Source organism: Fragaria vesca, linkage group LG1 (assembly GCF_000184155.1).
Source record: "Fragaria vesca subsp. vesca linkage group LG1, FraVesHawaii_1.0, whole genome shotgun sequence".
NCBI classification, from domain to species: domain Eukaryota; kingdom Viridiplantae; phylum Streptophyta; class Magnoliopsida; order Rosales; family Rosaceae; genus Fragaria; species Fragaria vesca.
The window spans coordinates 2977380-2998770 of record NC_020491.1 but is presented as its reverse complement, the minus strand read 5'-3'; the positions used below and the strand labels follow the sequence as shown (position 1 = coordinate 2998770).

At 37.9% G+C, this 21391-nt stretch overlaps 5 protein-coding genes and 1 non-coding gene across 6 annotated transcripts in view; 4 read left to right on the top strand and 2 right to left on the bottom strand.

Annotated features, from left to right (window-relative positions):
- The window catches only part of LOC101314594, a 7457-nt gene extending 927 nt beyond the window's left edge, over nt 1-6530 (top strand). Inside the window, exons 3-9 of the mRNA XM_004287247.1 lie at nt 380-1105; nt 2430-3389; nt 3488-3643; nt 3875-3976; nt 4536-4583; nt 4670-5100; nt 5574-6530. Of these exons, the coding sequence (XP_004287295.1) occupies nt 380-1105; nt 2430-3389; nt 3488-3643; nt 3875-3976; nt 4536-4583; nt 4670-5100; nt 5574-6200 (3050 nt within the window). The 3' untranslated portion in view covers nt 6201-6530. The remainder of the gene's footprint in view (nt 1-379; nt 1106-2429; nt 3390-3487; nt 3644-3874; nt 3977-4535; nt 4584-4669; nt 5101-5573) is intronic.
- A 3045-nt stretch (nt 6531-9575) lies between these two features.
- On the top strand, nt 9576-10398 carry LOC101314307 (early nodulin-like protein 1-like). Its single transcript, XM_004287246.1, has 2 exons — nt 9576-9753; nt 9967-10398. Exons 1-2 carry the CDS (start codon nt 9579-9581, stop codon nt 10266-10268), a joined length of 477 nt encoding a protein of 158 aa, XP_004287294.1. The 5' UTR covers nt 9576-9578; the 3' UTR covers nt 10269-10398.
- Nucleotides 10399-12806: 2408 nt separating this feature from the next.
- LOC101294985 (early nodulin-like protein 1-like) lies at nt 12807-13278 on the bottom strand. The gene is made up of 2 exons (XM_004288746.1): nt 13095-13278; nt 12807-12991 (listed from the first exon to the last, which is right to left on the bottom strand). Exons 1-2 carry the CDS (start codon nt 13276-13278, stop codon nt 12807-12809), a joined length of 369 nt encoding a protein of 122 aa, XP_004288794.1.
- Nucleotides 13279-14417: 1139 nt separating this feature from the next.
- LOC101294701 (early nodulin-like protein 1-like) lies at nt 14418-14908 on the bottom strand. Its single transcript, XM_004288745.1, has 2 exons — nt 14719-14908; nt 14418-14629 (listed from the first exon to the last, which is right to left on the bottom strand). The coding sequence occupies exons 1-2, from the start codon at nt 14906-14908 to the stop codon at nt 14418-14420; spliced, it is 402 nt and encodes a 133-aa protein (XP_004288793.1).
- Nucleotides 14909-16297: 1389 nt separating this feature from the next.
- On the top strand, nt 16298-18203 carry LOC101314118. Its single transcript, XR_183667.1, has 2 exons — nt 16298-16768; nt 16807-18203. It is a non-coding gene; the product is annotated as an uncharacterized LOC101314118 (transcript).
- Nucleotides 18204-20594: 2391 nt separating this feature from the next.
- Nucleotides 20595-21200, top strand: LOC101294403 (early nodulin-like protein 1-like). Its single transcript, XM_004288744.1, has 2 exons — nt 20595-20772; nt 20872-21200. The coding sequence occupies exons 1-2, from the start codon at nt 20595-20597 to the stop codon at nt 21198-21200; spliced, it is 507 nt and encodes a 168-aa protein (XP_004288792.1).
- The last annotated feature ends 191 nt before the right edge of the window (nt 21201-21391 follow it).

Here is a 21391-nt window from a genome sequence, read left to right as displayed (position 1 = left end):
GAGAGGGGTATGGTGAAGGGGAAGGAAAGAGGAATCGGTTGGGTGCGGAAATACATTTCTACTCTTGATTTATTTTGTAATATATAGTATACTTCGTAACCGGAGAGTTAACGGTGTGTACTTAAATTGATTATGCTTGATTAGTTCATGTACTTATCTGATTGTTTTAAAGTAAGCTTAATTTATGTATTGTTTAAAAAAAATTCCCTTCTAGCAAATACATTAATCTGTGTAAATACCTGAAATATAACTAGAAATAAAAAAGTTAAAAAAAAAAATCAAATAAAAAAGTTGTAGGGAGTATTCTATTATTTTTTGTAAAATATTTGGAGTGGACAATCATAAAATTAAATTGATAATTTTTGCTGAAACTTGGCAGGAAATAATGTTGAGAACAGTGCTGAAAACTTCAAGCCCTACATACCGTTCACCAAATTTGTGAGCGAAGGTGATTGGGATAAGGCAAAGGAGTGCCTTAAACTTAAAGGACTAGACCTCCTCAGCGCCGTAAGAGCAATAGATCCGAAAGACGAGTATGGAGACGCAGCCATTCACGTTGCAGCCATTAAAGGGCATGTGAATATCGTGAAAGACTTGATGTTGTTGATGCCCCAAGAAGATTTGAGAATGAAAAACGCTAAAGGTTGCACAGCTCTTCATTTAGCAGTATTCAATGGGCAACTGCATACTTCGAAAGAGTTGGGGCTGTTGATGGGAGGAGAAATAGACAGCGTTGGGTACACAGCCCTCCACTATGCAGCCCATTATGGGAAGGTGGGCATTTTGAAAGAGTTGGTGCTCTGTATGAGACCAAAAGACTTGAAAATAAAAGACAACAATGGTTACACAGCTCTTCACCTAGCAGTCAAGAAGGGAAATGTGGCTATGATGAAATATTTAGCGGCGTTGATTGGAGAAGTGAGAGGCCCTGATGGTGACACTGCTCTTCACCTAGCAGTCAAGTTGGGGGCTGCAGAAGTTGTGAAAGAGTTGGTGTTATTGATGAGAGGGGAAGATTTGGCAATAAAAAATGATGAAGGTTATACAGCTCTTCACTTGGCAGTAAAGAAGGGTAACGTGAAAGAGTTCATGACAAAAGAAGAAGGTATGTGTTTATAAATATATCTAGCCACTTAATTTTTTTTGTTGAAAGAAAAAATATTTCATTGATAATCTCATGCCAGAATGACATCAAAGCACCGTTACATTAGACAATTAGCTCTCTTATTCAAGTGTGCTTAGCAGAGGATTAAACTAGTTACAAAACAAGATACCAAAGAACATATAAAACCAGATCCAAGACGCTCAATTGCAGTACTTCAAGCTTTATGAATCCATTTAGCTGCAGCTAGCTCTATAGTCTGCCAAGCTATCCGCTCTCTAACACTCACTGGACTTTGTTTTTGCCCTTTGGATCAAAGCTTGGTGGGGTGTTAGGAGTTTTGTTTCGTGAGCCACTAGGACGCCCACTTTCCTTGTTGGGCCAAAGTAGAAGCCATAAGAGTTAACGGTGTTACTAATATCATGTACTAAAAATATGTCGTGATTCTAATGTCATGTACCTTTATGATTATTTTGAAACTTGAAACACCAAAATTAAGAATGGATCATTTGTCATGTACTGTTTTTTTAAGTTTCCCAATTCGAATCATGAATAATACTATTCTCTTAAAAATTTAAAAAAAAATAAAAAATGATTGTGTCTCAAATTTTATTTATTGATGCATCAAAAGAATGTTCTTACATGAATTATTATATATTTTTGTTACTTTTGTATTTCTATTTTACATATACTATTATTTTCTTTTTAAGTTTATATGTTTTATTTTTATACCTCATGATGATAAATTATTTTAATAATTGATAGATCATAATTTTTGTAAAAATATTATGATACTTATTTATTTATTTTTTTAATAATTGATAAATCATTTTTTTAAAATATTTTTCATTTTGTATAAGCATGTGACATGTATGATACTATAAATATATAAATGCTTTAATAAGTATGTGGTAAAACTAGAAAATAAAAATCAAAAAGGAAAATAATAAAATGCAATCCGTTATTATTGAATTAGAAAGTTTAGAGAGAATAAATGTAATATTACTTTTTGTTTAATTAGTGTCCTTAATAGTTATTGTGTAAGAGGATAAATATGTCATTTAATAATTCATAATAGAGTGAGGTCAAGTAAGCAAATTTGGAGGTCCCAAAAACCGCACTCTTATTCAAATACGTATTCTTAACATTTAACTCTCGTACCAAGTTTTACTAACTATGCTTGACTGCTTGAGACATGTGTCAAAAACAAGATTATAGTTTTAAAAAAAAAAGTAATGATATTAAATATTCTAATTCCAAAGTTTATAGTCCTTTATGCGTGGCCTTCAATTAGAATACATGAATTTAATATAAATTTTATTGGCAGAGCGTGACTTTGATAGCCATATTCAGTTCACCTCTTATGTAACAGAAGGTGAATGGGATAATGCAAAGGAGTGCCTTACAAAACTAGATGATCCCTGTGATGCAATAACTATAGTGGATCCAAGGGACGGATATGGAGACACTGCTCTTCATGTAGCAACTAGACAAGGGCATGTGCATATTGTGAAAGAGTTGATATCATTGCTGAAAGTGAGACAAGAAATTCAGGAATTGCAAACTATAGAAGATATCATAGCTTTTGGTTCTGGTATAAATTTAGGGGTCACTGAAGAAGTTGTCAGGAAAAAGGCCAAGTACATGGTCGAGCAGTACGAGAAGTTGCTTACCATTACTTTGGAAGTACAAAATACACAAGGTTCCACAGCTGTTCACATAGCAGCATCTAATGGTAATTTAGATATTTTTAAAGAGTTGATGCCATTAATGAGAAAAGAAGGTTTAGAGATACAGGATGCTGCAGGATTCACAGCTCTTCTCAATGCAGTGGAGAAGGGTAATATCGAAATTGTGAAAGAGTTGTTGCCAGTGATGAGACAAGAAGGTCTGGAACTAAAAACAACCAAACATGGCTACAATGCACTTCACCTTGCGATCATGAATGGGCATATGAATATTGCGAAAGAGGTAATGCCATTTATGAGAAAAGAAGCTTTGGAAGAAAAAGACGGTGCAGGTTATACAGCTCTAGGTTGTGCGTTAGATGTACGCAGGGATGGAGACGTGATGGAAATAGCCAAGTATATGGCTGAAAACAACACCAAAGTATTTGGCGTACGCGTGCCTCCTTCTAGTTGGATTCCATTACTCAGGGCCCTCGATAATAGCAGATGGGATCTGTGTCGTTGTCTTTATCCTCTTACTCCGTTGGAATATTTAATGCCTGAGCACGGGAAGGCTGGTGCGCAGTTGATTGTCGATTGCTTTAGAGCGAAGCAGCTTGGTAAGAGTTTTAAGGAAATTAGTTTTCAGTTCTCATCATCTGCATGTACTTTATATTTGATTTTGTTGTTTGATTCTTCTGCTTGCACTCCACTTTAGATATGGTCTTGGACTTACTTCGGCGTTGCTCTGGATTAGCCATCGTCATCAGTCCAACTGGTGATGCATGGCCCCCCATAATGGAATTGGCTCGCATGAGCTCTGCATTCTTAAGTGGAACTCAACTTGGCTTTTGGCAACGTTTGATCTATAATTGTGAGTGTTGAATACTTCTTTCTCTCTATTGCCCTAAACGTACATTGTCATGGTTTCTCTAATTCTTGTGCCGAATTCAATGTACAAGCTACGTTTAGGTAGCTCTAGGTCTAGTTTGCATGTCTAAAAACAATAGTTGTCCTGCTTTCAAAAGAAATGGTAACACTTCTCAGGTGCTGAAAAACCAAATAACAACGTACACATTGATACACTATTCATTTTTATTGATAGGGTTGCGCATAGAACCTGCTAATTTAAGCACTCTTCATACTTGCATCAATATTCCACAACAAGAGGATAATCGAGACAATCAAATTGATCTCATTCGCTCAGGTATGTTGCATATCAAAATTATAACTATGATTAGTGTTTATTGTTCACTTAACTTCTCTTTAGCTATTTCTGCGGAAGTTGAGTTTTGCTACAAAAATTCATATATTTGGTTAAAATTCAAGTTTAACAACTCTGCTCGAGATGATCTTATACGGACAAGAGAGATATGGATATGACCGAAAAGTAAGCTAATTAAAGATCTTTCGCACTTTAATTTTAAAACGAAACATCGCTTTGGATAAGATCTGTATGTATATATACATATATAAATTAAAGATTTCTACACACACAATGGAAGTGGGGCAGTGGGAGTTATAAAAAGTAAAGCGAGTAACAGTAATTTTAATTTTTGTTTATATATATTTTTGGATCAAATAAACTACCGATATGCTACAATGAGGCTATTGTGAGTTCGACTCACGATCTCTCACTTAAATAATACAATATAGATCTGTATATCTTCCTTCAAGCATCTTTCTTGTTAGTTTAGTGAGTGATAGATAGCATTACCAATATTAGGGAACAACTGCTAACAATTTATTGGAATTTGTCAACGCAGTGACAACTTTATACAAGAAACTCGTATACCGTCTCTTTACACTTCTAGGTATGGTACATCAAACATTGTTTATTATCATTATTATTTATTTTGTTAATTCTTGATTATTGTTTGGGTTATATATTTTAAACTAGGAGTCATTCACCTACATGAAATGAAATGGATCCATACTCGAAGCATTGACATTTTACGTTGCATTAGTGAAATGCTAAAAAAGGAACCTCCTACATCATCACAACTTAACATCGTTAGAAAATCGATGTTTAAAGCTGTAGAACACGGGAATGTTGAGTTTGTTACTCATATATGTGAAGCACATCCATCACTGGCAAATTCACGTGAAGAAAGCAAAAATATATTTCAGTTTGCGGTTGAATGTCGTCAACATAAAATTTTCAGCCTTATATACGGAATCAGTGAAGAGGATCAGAGATTAAATGGACTACGTGGGGTAAATTATCCAGAGAATATATTACATTTGGCAGGGAAATTATCTCCACTCTCAAGGTTCAATCGTATTCGCGGTGCAGCTTTGCAAATGCAACGAGAACTACATTGGTTCAAGGTCAGTATCTCTAAAAGCAAGTGTTTATACACAATAATATATTTAGAAACTAATTATCCAACCAACTCTAAATTGCCATTATAAACTCTTACAGTATTAACCATTGATGTACTTTAAAGAATAAAACATCGGCCTTGAATATACATATCTAAATTTACAACCTTAATTGGTTTATATTAAGTACCATTTGGTCTAGTGACATAGTCTCCCTTCAATAAGTGGAAGGTTGTGAGTTTGACTCATGAAGTTGTAATATTTGAGTTGTTTACCTGATCCAAAAAAAAAAAAAAAAAAAACATTTGATGGTTTAGATTGAATATAGACATGGTGAAATTGTATATATGTCTCTTCTTTTACAAAACTTATTACACTATAATAAAGGTCACTGACATATGTAGATACTGTAAATTAATTAAACTACAATGTATATTAAGACGTTTTAACAATAATGTAACCTCCCAAAATAAATGTAGGCGGTAGAGGATATTGTACCTCTGCAGATGCGTGAAATTCCAAATTCAGATGGTATGACACCACATGAACTGTTTACCAAGAATCATGAGGCACTAAAAAAGGAGGCAGAAGATTCGATGAAAGGAACAGCAACTTCTTGTACTGTTGTCGGCGCTCTTATAGTTACCATGATGTTTGCTGCAGCATTTACAGTTCCTGGTGGAAATGATGGCAGTACAGGTGTCCCAATGTTTCTAGCTAAGAAGTTGTTTATGGTGTTTATAATTTCAGATACTCTATCACTCGTTTCTTCCACAACTTCAGTCATATTATTTTTAGGAATCCTCACGTCACGTTATGCAGAAGATGATTTTCTCAAGCATTTGCCGACAAAGATGATGTTAGGTCTTTCCACCCTTTTCATCTCTATTGCCACCATGATGATTGCCTTTTCTTCTGCCCTCATCATTATGCTCTATAAAGAATACTCATGGGCTGTTATTCCTAGCATTTTTGCTGCTAGTATTCCAGTTGCCTCATTTATATGGTTGCAATTTCCCCTCCTTATTGAGATAATATGGTCAACTTATGGACCAGGAATATTTGACAAGAAACTGAAGAAAGGCAAACCATGGATTAAACTCTGATGCTGATCTTTGGTTTTGCTCAAGGGAAGGAGGTGCGGCACATCCTTGTGAGTATGACTTCTGTAAACACAGCATAACTCTGCTCGATTATAGTACAAAAATAAGAGCTAGCTTTTTCCAATGTAATATGTTATTGTGGATCCTATATAAGTGCTTTTGAATTTCTGATTATTCCAGTTTGCATTCTGTTTGGCAATAAAAATACAGATGAGCTGGATTCATAGTGCTGAGTGTCCTGATGGGGATATGTACTACCAGAATCTGTGTAAGAACGGGTTTAATAAGTGTGTTGTGTGTTAAGGATGGAATTTCCTTCATACTGGCTCTTTCAAATATCTGCACGATAAAAGACTTTAGTTTTCTTCATATATACTGCCTTTGTACGTACGCTATCCATAATTCCTGGGAGGATGTTTTCTTTCACAAGTAAAATTGGGACGGCCAAACTTCCTGGGAGGCTTCGGAAAGAGTTTGGAAAGTAAGAGGCTAGGTATGCATATACTGTATATGCTCTTATTTGTCAAATTAAGCTCAGTAATGCTCTATAGAACATGAATATTTGTCAAAAAGTCCCAACCTCGGTTTAAACTCTGATGCAAGGCGTGATGTTGCACTATGGTATTTCCACAAGCCAGCCAAATCGGTTTAATAAAAGAAATCATGTAAAGAAAAGGGATTGACATGCGAGACACACATGGATAATATGAAGGGGTGCTAGTACTACAAAAGGAAGATATCATATGTCTTGGTCTGTTGGTCATTTATCATCTTTGGGATATTTTGCATCAAAGAGGAGGTACAAACAATGTGGGATACAAGTGATTACCGAAAACATGATTCACCTATTACTCACCTATATGCTGTTAGCTATGAAATTTGAGCCAAAGTCTCCTATGAATTTACTGCAATAATAAATGATTGAAGCTAGACCTGGAACTGCTCAAATATGCATCGGATACTCTCTTCACAATTTGAGTTTGCTGAAATCAACTTTTTTGACTGGGTACTTGGGTAGTTATACGCCTCATAATTGATTTGTTGGCCCAAACCACTCAAATTTGTGAGTGTAGTTATCAGATCAACCTGAAAAAATCGAATTCCACAAAACAATGAGAACTGAGATGTTAACAAGAGAATGCAGATATCTCGTTCTAATTCCTAGTTCTTTTTCAGAAGTTAAAAGAACTCTCAGATTTAGAAGAAGATAAATACATGTAGACATGCCGTCAATTGATATGCTGCAATACATGTACGATCGATTAGATAGTATAACATGTTTTTATCTTGCAGACTCGGTTATTGTTGTTTAGCTAAATCCTCTGTTTCAATATATTTTGTATGGTATATCTGGCAATAGTATCATTATATTTAGTAAGACTGATTAGGTCACTATAAGAGACTTAAACCCAGTCTGACCAAACCTCAAGCCTTCCCCTTCCCTTTCGGGTCGGAGCCAGCACTGCCCAGCAACCCATATCGAGATGCGGACCCAGGCCCAAGAGCATGAGCCCACTTCCAGATCCCTTCCACCTTCCCCCCGGAGGCATGTCAGCCGGAGATTGACCTCCTCTATAATTTCATCAATTCTCCACTAATTTCTTCATTAAATCATACATGCAATAACGTCAATGGCTTAAATTAATTTATGTCGTGATATATTAGAACAAATATTTCTCAAATTGTGTAGTCATTTCACTCATTTGTAATGTGAAAATATATGATCGATTGAAATGATGCACAACATCAAAGGATATGTACGTATAATGGGGTATGACTATATGAGATATGAAACGATTAGTAAAAATTGAAGACAAGCAAGCTTATTGATCTATCTGCACGTCTCCGGTACTAGTACTGTAGTACTATTCGTCTTTGAAGCTGAAGGAGATATGATCATGACCAAAAAAGATTATCATTATTGTAATGATACGTACTGATCTTATCATGTGTACAAACAATGAAACAATTGGACCGGCACTGATCGAAATCAAGATCACTGGCATTCACTGACCGATCAAAGTGCCTATATATAACTCTTTGCAGGGACGGAGCTAGGAATTTGAAATACCCTGGGCTAAGTTTTTTTTAAAATAATATGCAGTGTTTTCTTCTTTCTTCGACAAAAAATTTAAATGTGTTAAAAGTAAAAATATGAACAAAACAATTTAGAAAATATTTTTTGACAAATGTTATGGACATACAATAGCATGATACAAATGGTCAACTATAGCTAGAGTATGATATAATTAAGACATATGTATATAGACTTTTCTCTAATCGGATGATAGATATATAAATGTATAGTACTTATTTGATATTGTAGAAGTTTGTCATGACTTTCAATCCATTCAAGTCCGTAAATAAATAGAGGGTGGTAAAGAAAATAAAATAACACTCCAAAGTAGAGTTGGCTGCTTTGGTTAACTAAAACAAAAAAAGCAAGGAAAAACTACAAAAATAGAAACGTAGAGAGAGATTGATTGGCTGGGCTAACTGATATTTTTTTTCATATATATAATTACACATGTAGTAAAGTTAATTGGGCAGAAATTTCTCTATTGGCTACAGCCCAGAGATGCTTCAACTAAGATCCGTCCCTGACTCTTTGAAATCATTGAGGAACATTCTTATGTTAGTCCAATCCAGAACCTTTCTCCTCTAGTCTAGAGAGCATTTTCTCTACACAAAATTACATGAACGTAGGTTCACTCGTAACCTTGTCTGAGTTTGTGCAGTTTTGAAGCCCTAAACACTATGTAACAAAAATGTCCTCACTTGAGTACACTTACACACACAGTTTCTACCAAGAACGAATAAGCGAATCCAACAAGTTTATTCCTTCCCCTAGCTCCTAGCTATGCACCTTCCTGCGCTGTATATACGATTGTGTTATGTCGTGTTAAGACCTAATTAAGTTCGCCCGTGTGAATTGTACTTGACCAATTCACACTGTAATGATGATAATCGTTTCATTAAATTAGTTTATTAACATAACTAAACCAGTAAACCTTGTTGTACGTACGTACGACTGACGTGATTATAACATCATCTAGTCTGTTTATGTATAAGTTAAAATTGGCATCTACGGCACCATATGGCGGTGATATCACAGCTAGCAATTTAAAGATGTCATAGACAATGCATAAACTTAGTACGATGAAATTTGGCGGGAGTCACTCAGCCGCTTGCTCTTTCCTATATTCGAAGTGGCGAGGTCACTCAGCCGCCTGCAGCTGTTTTCATGAAACCCGAGAGGTCTCCCCTCTATAAAGTCAGGCACCCCATTCAGTCCTCATCACCAATCTCTTTACACAGTACCACAACTAAGAACAGTGAAGCTAATTGGTTGAATACAGTGAAGCTAAGATGGGAAAAGCCATGAATGTTTTGGTTGCGGTTATAGCATTGGCAGCAATGTTCTTGCATAGAACAGAAGCTGATGAAATCGAGCACACATTGGTTTGGGCTATTCCTTCTGGCGGAGCCGGCGAGTATGCAACCTGGGCGGCGGAGCATCCCTTTGTACTTGATGGCCAGACTTACGATAGTATAAGTGAGTATTACTAGCTAGTTAAATTAATCCCCCATTAATCAATTGGTTTTTGGGGTTCATGCATGTACATCTGATTTTACTTTCTCATAAAACTTTTTTTTATATTTAAATTAGGTTTTAAGCACTTCCATTGACACTGCAGATTAATTACTTGTACTGTAGAGATTCTCGATGATGATAATTCTTTGTTTGCTTCCTTTCTTGTACGTGCAGCATTTGAATTTGCAACAGGAGAACAAGACCTGGCTGCAGTGACAAAGGAGGATTTTGACAGTTGTACCACCACAAACCCGATATGGAAAAATTCATATGCAATAAACTATGCGCCTGGTTATGCCAGCACATACTATTTCACCAGCACATTCGCCGGCCATTGCACCAAAGGGCAAAAGATTGCCCTTACCTGGACTTCGGGGGCGGCACCTTCTCCGTGTCCAAGTTCATCAGCAACCACTCACTCCGCTCTGCCACTTAAATTTTTCTCCAAAAGAGTTAACAAGCATGACAACAACTGATCGACCTTGGGGGTTCCGTCTGATAAGTTGATTTCAAAGTATAAAGATCTGTTGCAATTTATTTCTTTTCTTTTTTTTCCTGCCAAAAAGAGTTGTAATAAGCACAATACGAACATTGTACCATGTATGTCGTACGCGTTGGTCTATAAATCCAAAAACATGATGATTTTTCGGTTTACACCGGCCTGAGCATAGATCCCTTTATAGTAGTTTCTTCAGTATTCTATTAATTTCTTCACTAAATCATACTGCTTAAGTTAATTAATGTCGTGTTATGTTTAACAACTATTTCTCAAATTTTGAGGATACACAACATGATCAACATGATCAAACGATATGTATGTTCTATCATGTGTACAACAATAATTAATATTGGACTGGCACTGATCGAAATCAAGACCACCGGTAATCACTTACTACTCGTCAGGTTTACGGGCCGGCGACCACTGCAACTCCACATACACAAGCTCCTGCTCATAGTAGTGGTGCACTGGTGCTGCTTCTAGACCTAAAGCTTCGAGCCTGGAGCCAACCCTAGCTAGTTCCTGCCTTAATGGAATTGGGGCATGCACATATACACCACAGAACTCCTAGTCGTTTAAGCTTCGTGATGCATTCCCTGCTCTTTTATATGTCTGCTGGTGTAATAGCTCGTTTTCATCTGTTGATCTGTTCCATCTGGACTTATTCGCTGATTCACCCATCTATAGTTTGCCACATAAGATATATAGATCTATATATCTTATGTGTTGCTTTGAATTTTCATTGTTAATGTTAATATGTTACTCATAACCTTGTCTAATAGCTTCATTTAAAAGGAATTCTGAAGCCCTCAACACTGTCAGGTGAAAATGTCTCTACTTGGTTTATAGATGCTAATTTTTTCGATTGACATGATCATGTTGCTCTAGCTCGTTCACCTATCACTATACATGAGCACAATTTATGTCAAAGAATTGGTCCAGGGTGTCAAACACAATGCATTGACTTGCTTATGCTAGCCTCTGATTCATGGTGTCAATTTATGAAGGAGAGACCTAGCATATATGTCAACTTATGCCACAGCTAGCAAATTTAGGGTGTCAAACACAATGCATTGACTTGCTTCTTTGTGAAATTTGGCGGGAGTTACTCCGCCGGCCGCTTGTTAATTTCCTAGGTCGTCTCTCCCACTATAAAGTCAGGTACTAACATCAGTCCTCATTACCAATTTCTTACACGGTACCACAATTAAGGAAGGTGAAGCTAATTGATTAGATACTGAGATCAGTGAGATGGCGAAAGCCATGAATGTTTTGGTTGCTGTTATAGCATTGGCAGCAATATTCTTCCATAGCACAGAAGCTGAATACGAGCACGAATTGGTCTGGGCGATTCCTTCTGGCGGAGCCGCCGAGTATGCAACCTGGGCGGCGGCGCATCCTTTTGTACTTAATGGCGGTGCTGATTACGATAGTTTAAGTGAGTATTGCTAGCTAGTTACCCCAGTAATCGATACACATCTTATTGAGCTAGCTCGTAAATTTCACGTACATAGGCATTTAAACTTTTTTTTTTTTAAAGAAAAAAATTAGGATTTTAAGCACTTTCATTTATTCTGTAGATTACATGTACTGTAGAATTCACGATGATGATAATAATAATTTGGTTGCTTTCTTTATTGTACGTGCAGCATTTGATTTTGCAACAGGAGAACAAGACCTGGCTGAAGTGACAAAGGAGGATTTCGACAGTTGTACCACCACAAATCCGATAGAGAAATTTTCAGAGGCAGTTAATCTTGCGCCTGCTGTTCCCGGCACATATTATTACACCTGCACATTCGCCGGCCATTGCACCAAAGGGCAAAAGATCGCGGTTACCTGGACCAATACTACGGCAGCAGCGGCACCTGCTCCGTGTCCAATGTCATCAGCAACCACTTACTCCGCTCTGCCACTTAAATTTCTCTCTAAAAATGTTAACAAGGGCAACAACTGATGATCGATCTACCCTGGGGGTGCCACTTAATAAGTTAGTTTCAGATTATAAATATCTGCAACCCTTTATTTCTGTATTTTCCTTTCAAGAAGAGTTGGAATAAGTACTATATGCATTGTATGATGTATGTCGTTGGTCGAGATATCCAAACACATGATGATCACTCAGTACAGTTTACACCTGAGCATCCCTTTAGTTACATGCATCAATTCGATCTCTACCAATTTCTTTATTAAATCGCCCATGCAAGTGATGCAACTGATAACATTCATGGGTTTATTGAAAAGAAATAGAAACGAAGAAGAAGAATGAAAGGAAAAGCAAACGCAGAGACTAATATGGATTACATTGTGAATGCTCTGATACCATGATAGGATTCATGGATTTATTCAACGGAAGAAGAAAAGGAAGAAGACGACTGAAAGTAAGAAACGCTGAGAACATAAACGACTACATCGTAAATTTTCAATACATCACAACACTACAATAATCCCTAGATATAGAACTAATCTAATACTGAAATGACAGGAATACCCTTGAATATATATCTGTATATTTCTAACACTTTTGGCCTTTGGCGCAGTGGCCGGCCAAGGTGCCAATGAAGTAAAATGTGCCTTCTTGAACAAGTGTAACTCTAGCCGGCTCTGATGACTGCCATAGCGGATTTGTGGTGGTGCACGAGTCGAAATCCTGCTTCGTCACAAAAGCCACGTCTTGTTCTCCTACTGGAAAATCAAATGCTGCACAAAATAACAGCATTATTATCACCATGATCATGATATCTAAACCCCTAAAATGAAAAGTTAACTTCGAGAAGTAGTGGCTAGCCAGTACTATACTCACTTATGGTATCTTCGTCAACTACAAGGGGGGTATGCTCGGCAGCCCACTCTGCATAAGTATCGGCACCGTCAGGAGGTATAGTCCAACCCAAGTCGTCTCCGACTGTGTAGTCTTCGGCTTCTGTTCTATGTAACATCGCTGCTAGTGCTATAACAGCGACTAAAGCATTCATGATCTTCACCATTTCTTGCTGTCCTATCAGTTTCCCTTTCCTGAATTGGTTTTTTTTTTCTGTGTGTGGAAAATTGGTAATGAGGTCTGAATATGGTGTCTGAATTTATAGAGAAGGTATACGTTGTTCTCGGGTTATAGGAAAGCATGCAGTTGAGTTAGTCCCGCCGAAATTCACAAAGCACGTAGTAGACATGTTATGTGCATTGTGAATGACACCCTGAAATTAGTAGCTGTAATATGGTGGTGCAAATTCTTAGTTGGAAAACTGAATACGTATAGTGATAGGTTCATTTTATTTATATATTTTTTGTTCTCCCAAATTTGGTTTAACGGTGAGAAGAATCTCAATAAAATATGCATGGTGCATGTAATAGGTTTCTCATGTTTCAACATGCATGCAAGTGTTTTAATAAGGGCCACAATGCACCGCATGCACCTAGCTATCGCATGTTATTTCTATTCAAACTGTCATGGATCCTAATATTCACCATTGGTATAACATAATTTGTAAATGTGATATGTATACAAATTGGTGTGTGATGGGTGTTTATGAGAGGAATTTGCATACGAGTCAATAACAACACGCAACATACATATGGACGTTAGAGAGTCTACAAATTGGTTATATTTTTTCCCAATAACACTGGAGTTTGCGTTAGTCTCCTATTTCCTATATGTTTGCATGAGTTGCACGAAACCAGAAATAAACATAAAACACTTGAGCCAATAACATTAAAAGGGATCAAAAGGGATCAGTATGTGGTCGGAACCATTTAATTACTATCTATGGAGTGTGTGTGATTCTCCATCCGGTTCTAATTAACAACATAAGCATATTTGCATCACGTAGACAATAATTGGTTGCTGAATGATCATCATGTTATTTTGTTTTGTGGATGCAACCATATACACGGTTCATTGTACATATTAGAATGTAGTGCAACTCTTCTTGACAGGAAAAGGAAACCTCCAGACCTCTTTATAATTTGAAGTTAACTATTTAGATGGCACCCCGTTGTCAATGACATATTCTTTTTGTATTCGTGTTTGTTGAGTACGTAGAAAGATACTTAAGCGGAAGGTTTACATTACTATTAGCTTTGGCAGCAGCAAATGAAACTTGGACTTCGATTTTGAGCAGAGGAGTAGTCATGGCTGGGAGTTGACCCATGTAACAGCCATCTTTTGGCCTTTGGCACAGTGGCCGTTGTAGGTTCCGACGAAGTAAAATGTGCCTGGTCGATCAAATACAACTTTGGTCGGAGCCGACGACACCCATAGCGGATTTGTGGTAAAGCAATTGTCGAAATCCACCTTATTCACAGATGCCACATCTTGTTGTCCCATCTGAAATTGAAATGCTGCACACAAATAACATCAGTATCACCATGTTCATCACACATACACATATGTAAACCCTTAATAGTTAACTCGGTGATTTACTACTCACTTAGAGTATCAACATTGACAACAAAGGGGGTATGCTCGGCTGCCCAGTCTTCATATGTGTCGACGGCACCATCCGGAGGTACAGTCCAACCCAAATCGTCTCCAACTGTGTAGTCTTCGGCTTCTGTTCTGTGTAACAATATTGCTGCAGATGCTATAACAGCAACTATAACATTCATGATCTTCACCATGATCTCTTGATGCTCTTATTTTCCCTGACCTGACTGATATTCTTCTACCTGTAGTAAAATGGTGATGAGGTCTGCAATATGGTGTCTGGATTTATAGAGAAGAGAGTAGGTAGCTCTTGGATTTTAGGAAAGCAGTTGAGCAAGTCATGCCAAATTTCACAAAGAACCAAGTATATATATACATGGTGTGTGCATTGGGTATGACACCCTGAAATTGGAAGCTGTGATAATGGTGGTGCAAATTCTTAGTCGGAAAAGGATACATATAGTGATAGGTCCATTTATCACTACGGTGAATGCATCATGAAGCTTAAAGGACGACGAGTTTTGTGGTGTAGGACTGTAGGTGGCCTTATTCCATCAACTATGGTTTGTTCTAGAGTCGGAGCTTGAGGTCCAGCAGCAGCACCGTACCACTACCATGAGCAGGTGCATGGCAGTGGTCACCGGTTATTCTGATGAAACAGTGATTATCAGCGATCTCGATTTCGATCAGTGCCGCTCCATTTGTTGTTTACATGATAGAATCAATGTCATTACATGAATCAAAAACATATTTGGTCACCACTGCTAGAACAACTCCTCCAGCTTCAAAGACTGAATACTATAGTACTAGTACGGAGACGTACAGAAAAATAATAAGCTTATCTTTATTAGTGACTAAACATTTCATATCTCATACATATAGGTTGACATTATGTGTCATTTCAGTCATAATAGTTTCACATTATTAATGACCATAGATTTGTTTAAATATAACATGACAATGAACTTAAGTAGTACACAATTGGTGTTGCTGTTAGGAATATAGGGATATATATTTAGAAGGGTATTTCAGTCTTTAGCATAATTCTCCTATATATGTAGGAATTGTAGTACCGTTTGGTTTAATCAGATCATTCACAATGTAATCCATATTAGTCTCTGCGTTTGCTTTTCCTTTCATTCTTCTTCTTCGTTTCTATTTCTTTTCAATAAACCCATGCCATGAATGTTATCATGGTATCAGAGCTACGGCTCTTGATCCTGTGGACCTCTTCATGTTTGTAATCGTTTCCGTTTTTATCAGTTTCAGTAGATTCGATTTATCCCCAATTTCTAACCCTAACCCCCAAAATTCGATATCACTTGAATCGTGATCTCTCTGTTGAGTTATCAACACTCTCTGCCATGCATTATCGCTCACAACTTGAGAATGATCTCGTCATCCTTCATCTACGATTCTACGATTCAGAGTTTTATTGTCGTAGTGTATCGGTTGCTCAAGTTTGCTTCATCGAAGTCCAGTATTGGTTTTATTTTCTCATCGGATATTATAGAAGGGTATTTCTGTCTTTCTGTCATTAGTCTAATTCTCCTATATTTAGCCATAATTGTACTGTGTTAATTGTATCAGAATATTCAAAATGTAGTCCATTCGGTTCTCTGCGTTTTCTTTCTTTTCAGTCTTCGTCTTTCTTCCTTTCCTTTCCTTTCAATAAATCCATGAATGCTATCATGGTATCAGAGCCCATGGTCATGATCTTTGGCCTTGTGGCTTCTGTATGTCTATCTTAGCTTCCGTTGTTATCAGTTTCCTTCGTTCTCGATTTGATTTAACCCCAATTTCAGAACCCTAACCCCAAAATCCAATTTCCTTCACACCCAGTCGATTCAGTCGATGATTATTGACGCATAGTCGGCGTGCGAGCCTTGTCGACGTCCTTGTTCTCTCCTGTGACTGATTTGCTCAGTTGATGCCGTGTTGTCCTCAGATCGACGAAGCCCGATGAGTCTTCTTCTTCTCAGTTTCGAATCGAAGCATAATTTCTCTTGGAAGTCATCGTCATCTACCTCGCTTCGTCGTCATCGTGCTCTCCAGTTTGCAATCTATGGGCTCGGATTTGGTACGGTACTAGTCTATCCCCCTCTCTCCTGTGTGTTTATCGCTTGGATGTGGTTGGTTGTAGAAGTAGGGGAGATGACAGTGTTGATTGATATTATATGTAAATACTCTGGGCTTCTAAATCTGGTGGTGATTTGAGATAGAAGAGATGGATAGGGATTATGGTTGAATGTTGTGAGCTTCTCTCTCTGCTATATGTTCCTAATTGCTTAGTGATGTATGTTTGGTGATACAAAGTTGATGACTGTTGCTTAGTGTTTTCCTACCGCAATTTGTTTGCGATATTGACCCTGTAAGAAAACGTAGTAATGGAGGTAGTAGTATGTGGAATTGTAGTATTGAGGTAGTAGCCTCTGTATGGCAAAGCGGTGCAGAAAATATTGCAGTAAGTCAAGGATCCAACTGAAATGTGGAGGGAAACACTTCTTATGCAGCAGCTTATTATGAATATATGGGACTGCTGGTTTGTCTAGATCTAATTTCAGAGAGCGTAGTTCAAATTGCAATGTGGAAGAAGACATGATTATGCAGCATATATGTTGGAGTAATGCTATAAGAGTTAAGGGGCGAGTACAGCTTCTAGGAGTGATCATCAATTGCTTTGGTTCTGGAATTATTTGGGAAATGTTGCAGAGCAGAGAGAAAGGATTTCTTCTTTCGCACTTCAGAGAAGTACTTCTCACTTCTTAGTTGAGGGGTTACATAGTTTGGCTTTGTGGTTGTATGTTCATATGTCCCATCTACTGATCAATGAAGAACCAGAAGCAGTTGCATATAGTCTTTTTTGCTGTAGCCAAAGAACAAGTACAGCTGGGTTAAGAAACAATAGAGAAACTTTTATGGGCTCCAACATGCTTCTTGGTCTGGGTGTGTTATTGCTAGGAGTAATTGGTCGAACAAGCACATTGGAATGCCTATTCTGATGATAAATCTCATGATTCAAGTACAATGAATTTGCTGGGATGTTCATTGCAATAGTTCCATACATTTTGTGTGTATGTGATTGTTGTGGCAGGGCTTTCTCTTTTCAGCTGTTGATTGCCAAGAACAAGGTTTCTTCCAGAGCTTACTTCCTTGCATGTTTGGTTTCTATCAAGCATCTGGAAGTGCTTCATCTCAAATTGGTCCTTCACTTTCCACAAGGCTGTGGCCTGTCTATGTTGGCTATCGAAGAAGAGCAGTTCTGTAGCCTTGAGGTTTCATATCATGTATTGCAACCATTATGCTTGGGGTGCCCAAGCATATGGTTGAGGGAGGGTGTTAGAAATATACAGATATATATTTCGTATTCCTGTCATTTCAGTATTAGATTAGTTCTATATCTAGGGATTATTGTAGTGTTGTGATGTATTGAAAATTCACGATGTAGTCGTTTATGTTCTCAGCGTTTCTTACTTTCAGTCGTCTTCTTCCTTTTCTTCTTCCGTTGAATAAATCCATGAATCCTATCAAAAAGATTGCCCTTAACTGGACCAATTCTCCAAGTTCATCTGCTGCTGCTGAAGCTAACAGTAATGCAAAGCTGCCGCTTAAGTTTCTTTCCAAAAGAGTTAACAAACACGGCAACAAAAAGACTGTGTCTCTGACAATGGGGGGTGTCATCTAATTAAGTTGCTAATTACTTGCTATCTAGTAATTCTACATAGCAATTATGTATGTTTAGTTTTATGTTTATTTTTCTTTCAATCAATAAGAGTTGTAATAAGAATAATATATGAATATGTTTAATTTAACATTTACTTAGTTTGTCCTCCTTTCTCGTTTCTTTTTTCAAGACACCAAAACTAATGAAAGCTTGGGGGAGTGTCTCTATTATAGCTCACTCTTGTCCATGAGGATCGATGCTCTTCCACATCATCCTGAAAGGTGAGATGCCTGATCAGTCTCCCCCGGCCACATCCGATACAAAATTGGCACGGGTGAAAAGAGAACTAGTTTAGAACGGGTTTAGATCATAGATTAATTTCATGCGCTTGCACAAAACAAAATAAAATGCAGACATGCATGCAGCTAAAATGTGTCATCCCAGATTTGGATATGAACTTTGCTTAGGAAACTTGATTGAAAATATATTGAAGTGTTTAGAGAACTATGTACCTCCTTTGATGCAACCAAGGCCGATTACTCCACTAATGCGATGACCCAAGACGGAATTTGAGGTAGGACACGGCGTCGGCGTAGTCCGGGTTCCGGTTCGGGTTGTTCTGGGAGGGCCCCGGTGGCGATGAGGAGGAGTGTGAGTGTGAGTATGGAGAAGATCGAAGACGATGACGGAGCTGGGAGGATACTAGACATGGCGGGCTACTCACTCCTCTCTTTTTTTTCTTTTTTATTGGAGGGACCCCCAGCCTGCGTAAGGCCCGCAAACCCAGGTTCCGCCTAGCCACACTTGGGCTTCGCTTAGCCCGTTAAAGCCCGATGAATTGAATTCCGTCTTCGCTTTTATGTTCGGCCTAGACCCATTTTTTCTATTTAGGCCTGTCTTTCATTTAATTCTGTAGGTTATATATTCTTGGATCCAGATTTGCCAACCAGCAGCTTTTGCTAGTCTGCGTGAACATCCAATCAAAAGAGAAGAGAGAGAAGAGAGAGGGAGAGAAAGAGAGAGAGAGAGGGAGAAGAAAAAGAGAGAGAGAGAGGTGTAGTTGGGTTGGTCATAGTCGACCAAACTAAAAACTGCGTTGGGTTGGACAAATATAGAATCATATATTCTTGTTCTCCTCAGGTTGAATTCTTATTTACAAATTTTCTATTANCTTTTTTTTTTTTTTTAAGAATGACAAATTTTCATTATCTAATATAGAGACAAAAAGAAACTATATATTAACGAAAAACTTGATTCTTTAAGATAATGGCAAAGTACATGATTAGTTCATTATCATCATGAAAACTTGATTAACTTGCATGTAGTGGCGGAAGTATGCATATGGCTATCAGGGCTATAGCCATATCAATAATCAGCCATATATACAGCTGGGTACATATATTAGTCTACTAGCCATACCCAAATTAGCTCACCAAACTATTAGTATAGCAAATAGCCCACAACCACCAACCCATCAATTCCTCAAACCTCACAGAGTCACAATCACAACCACCAGCCGAGTACTGCGACCACTGCCGAGCCCACAACCACCAGTCACAGTTAAATCTAACCGCCGCACCGACCGCCGGTTACAAACCTCAAACAAAATTTCTTGTGTCCATACAAAATTAGCTATACCCACTGTGAAATCCTGATTTCGTCACTGCTTGCATGGTTAGCTTAACCTGAAGTTCTGTTAGATAGGGCAGCTAGCTGAAAAGATTGTCTTTCTAATCCGCATTAGTTTTAGAATCAATATTATGAGCATAGTGACCTCAAGGCCGGCATTTCTGTTTTATACATAAAATTCAAGCAGCAGTATATCGACTTCTCTTTCTTTCTTTTTTTCCGAAACAAAGCAGTATATTAACGTTGATGTACCTTAGCAATATACAATCTAAAATTGACTAATTTCTACGACATCTTTAGTATCGACTGATCATTGACATTGACCATCAGTCCTAGCTAGAAACAAGTTTGGATTCTTTTGATAATCTCAACGCACACTTGTGTCTTGGTCTCGTAGCACTATTCACACAGCTTGCAATTGCTGGATGTGATACAACAATGCTATGACATATGAACTCTCTATGTGAAATTTGGCGGGTCTCGCTCAACCTCTTCCTATAATTCAAGACCTCCCCCTCTATATACTACTGCAACAACAACAACAACATCAACAACACCAGCAGCAGCAGCAGACGATTACTATCGAGATGAAAACCATGAACGTGATAGTTGCTGTTCTCGCAGTGGCAGTAGTCTTGTTACATGGAGCGGAAGCTGTACTATACACAGTCGGAGACGACTTGGGATGGGCTATTCCTCCTGGTGGCGCTGCCACTTATGCTGCATGGGCTGCCGAGCATAGCTTTGTAGTTAACGATGAGCTAGGTGAGAAATACCATATATGATCCAACGTCCATGATGGATCAATTAATGTTCCATTACACTGTACTTGATCGTTGTTTATTTGTTTGTTTGTTTTTGCAGAGTTCGACTTTGCAGAAGGTGAACAAGACCTGGCCCTAGTAACCAAGGATGATTACGAGAGCTGTAACACGGCGGATCCCTTGCATGTGTTCCAGGAAGCAGTGACACTCCAGTTTGTCGCAAGCGACACATTCTATTTCACCTCCACCTTGGCCGGGCACTGCACCAAAGGCCAGAAGATTGCCATTTACATCGGCGCTGCCTTGCCTCCCAGTCCTAGTCCCGCTCCAGGTCCGTGTCCATATTCAACATATTCATCAAGTGCTAATGAAAATCGTCCCCAATCGACTAAATTCGTCTCTCACAAGATCATGGCCCGAGGAAACTAGTTTCTGCTAGCTATATATATATATATATATATATATATATATATATATGAATGGTATATCCATTACTGTCATTTATCATTGAATAATAGAGGCACTTTGTACCATGTATGGATGTACGTGATTGTAATATGAAAATGCCAATAAGTTGATGATTAAGCACGAAGAGTTTGTGCGATTTGTTCTTCGATCAT

What these genes read in the sequence shown, in the direction of transcription:
- LOC101294985 (XM_004288746.1), bottom strand. Translation starts at nt 13,278, where the DNA reads ATGGTGAAGATCATGAATGCTTTAGTCGCTGTTATAGCACTAGCAGCG. An exon ending in AGTTGACGAAGATACCATAA is followed by an intron (nt 12,992 to 13,094) that starts GTGAGTATAGTA and finishes TATTTTGTGCAG; the next exon opens with CATTTGATTTTCCAGTAGGA.
- LOC101294701 (XM_004288745.1), bottom strand. Translation starts at nt 14,908, where the DNA reads ATGGTGAAGATCATGAATGTTATAGTTGCTGTTATAGCATCTGCAGCA. An exon ending in TGTCAATGTTGATACTCTAA is followed by an intron (nt 14,630 to 14,718) that starts GTGAGTAGTAAA and finishes ATTTGTGTGCAG; the next exon opens with CATTTCAATTTCAGATGGGA.
- LOC101294403 (XM_004288744.1), top strand. Translation starts at nt 20,595, where the DNA reads ATGAAAACCATGAACGTGATAGTTGCTGTTCTCGCAGTGGCAGTAGTC. An exon ending in TGTAGTTAACGATGAGCTAG is followed by an intron (nt 20,773 to 20,871) that starts GTGAGAAATACC and finishes TTGTTTTTGCAG; the next exon opens with AGTTCGACTTTGCAGAAGGT.
- LOC101314307 (XM_004287246.1), top strand. Translation starts at nt 9,579, where the DNA reads ATGAATGTTTTGGTTGCGGTTATAGCATTGGCAGCAATGTTCTTGCAT. An exon ending in CCAGACTTACGATAGTATAA is followed by an intron (nt 9,754 to 9,966) that starts GTGAGTATTACT and finishes TTGTACGTGCAG; the next exon opens with CATTTGAATTTGCAACAGGA.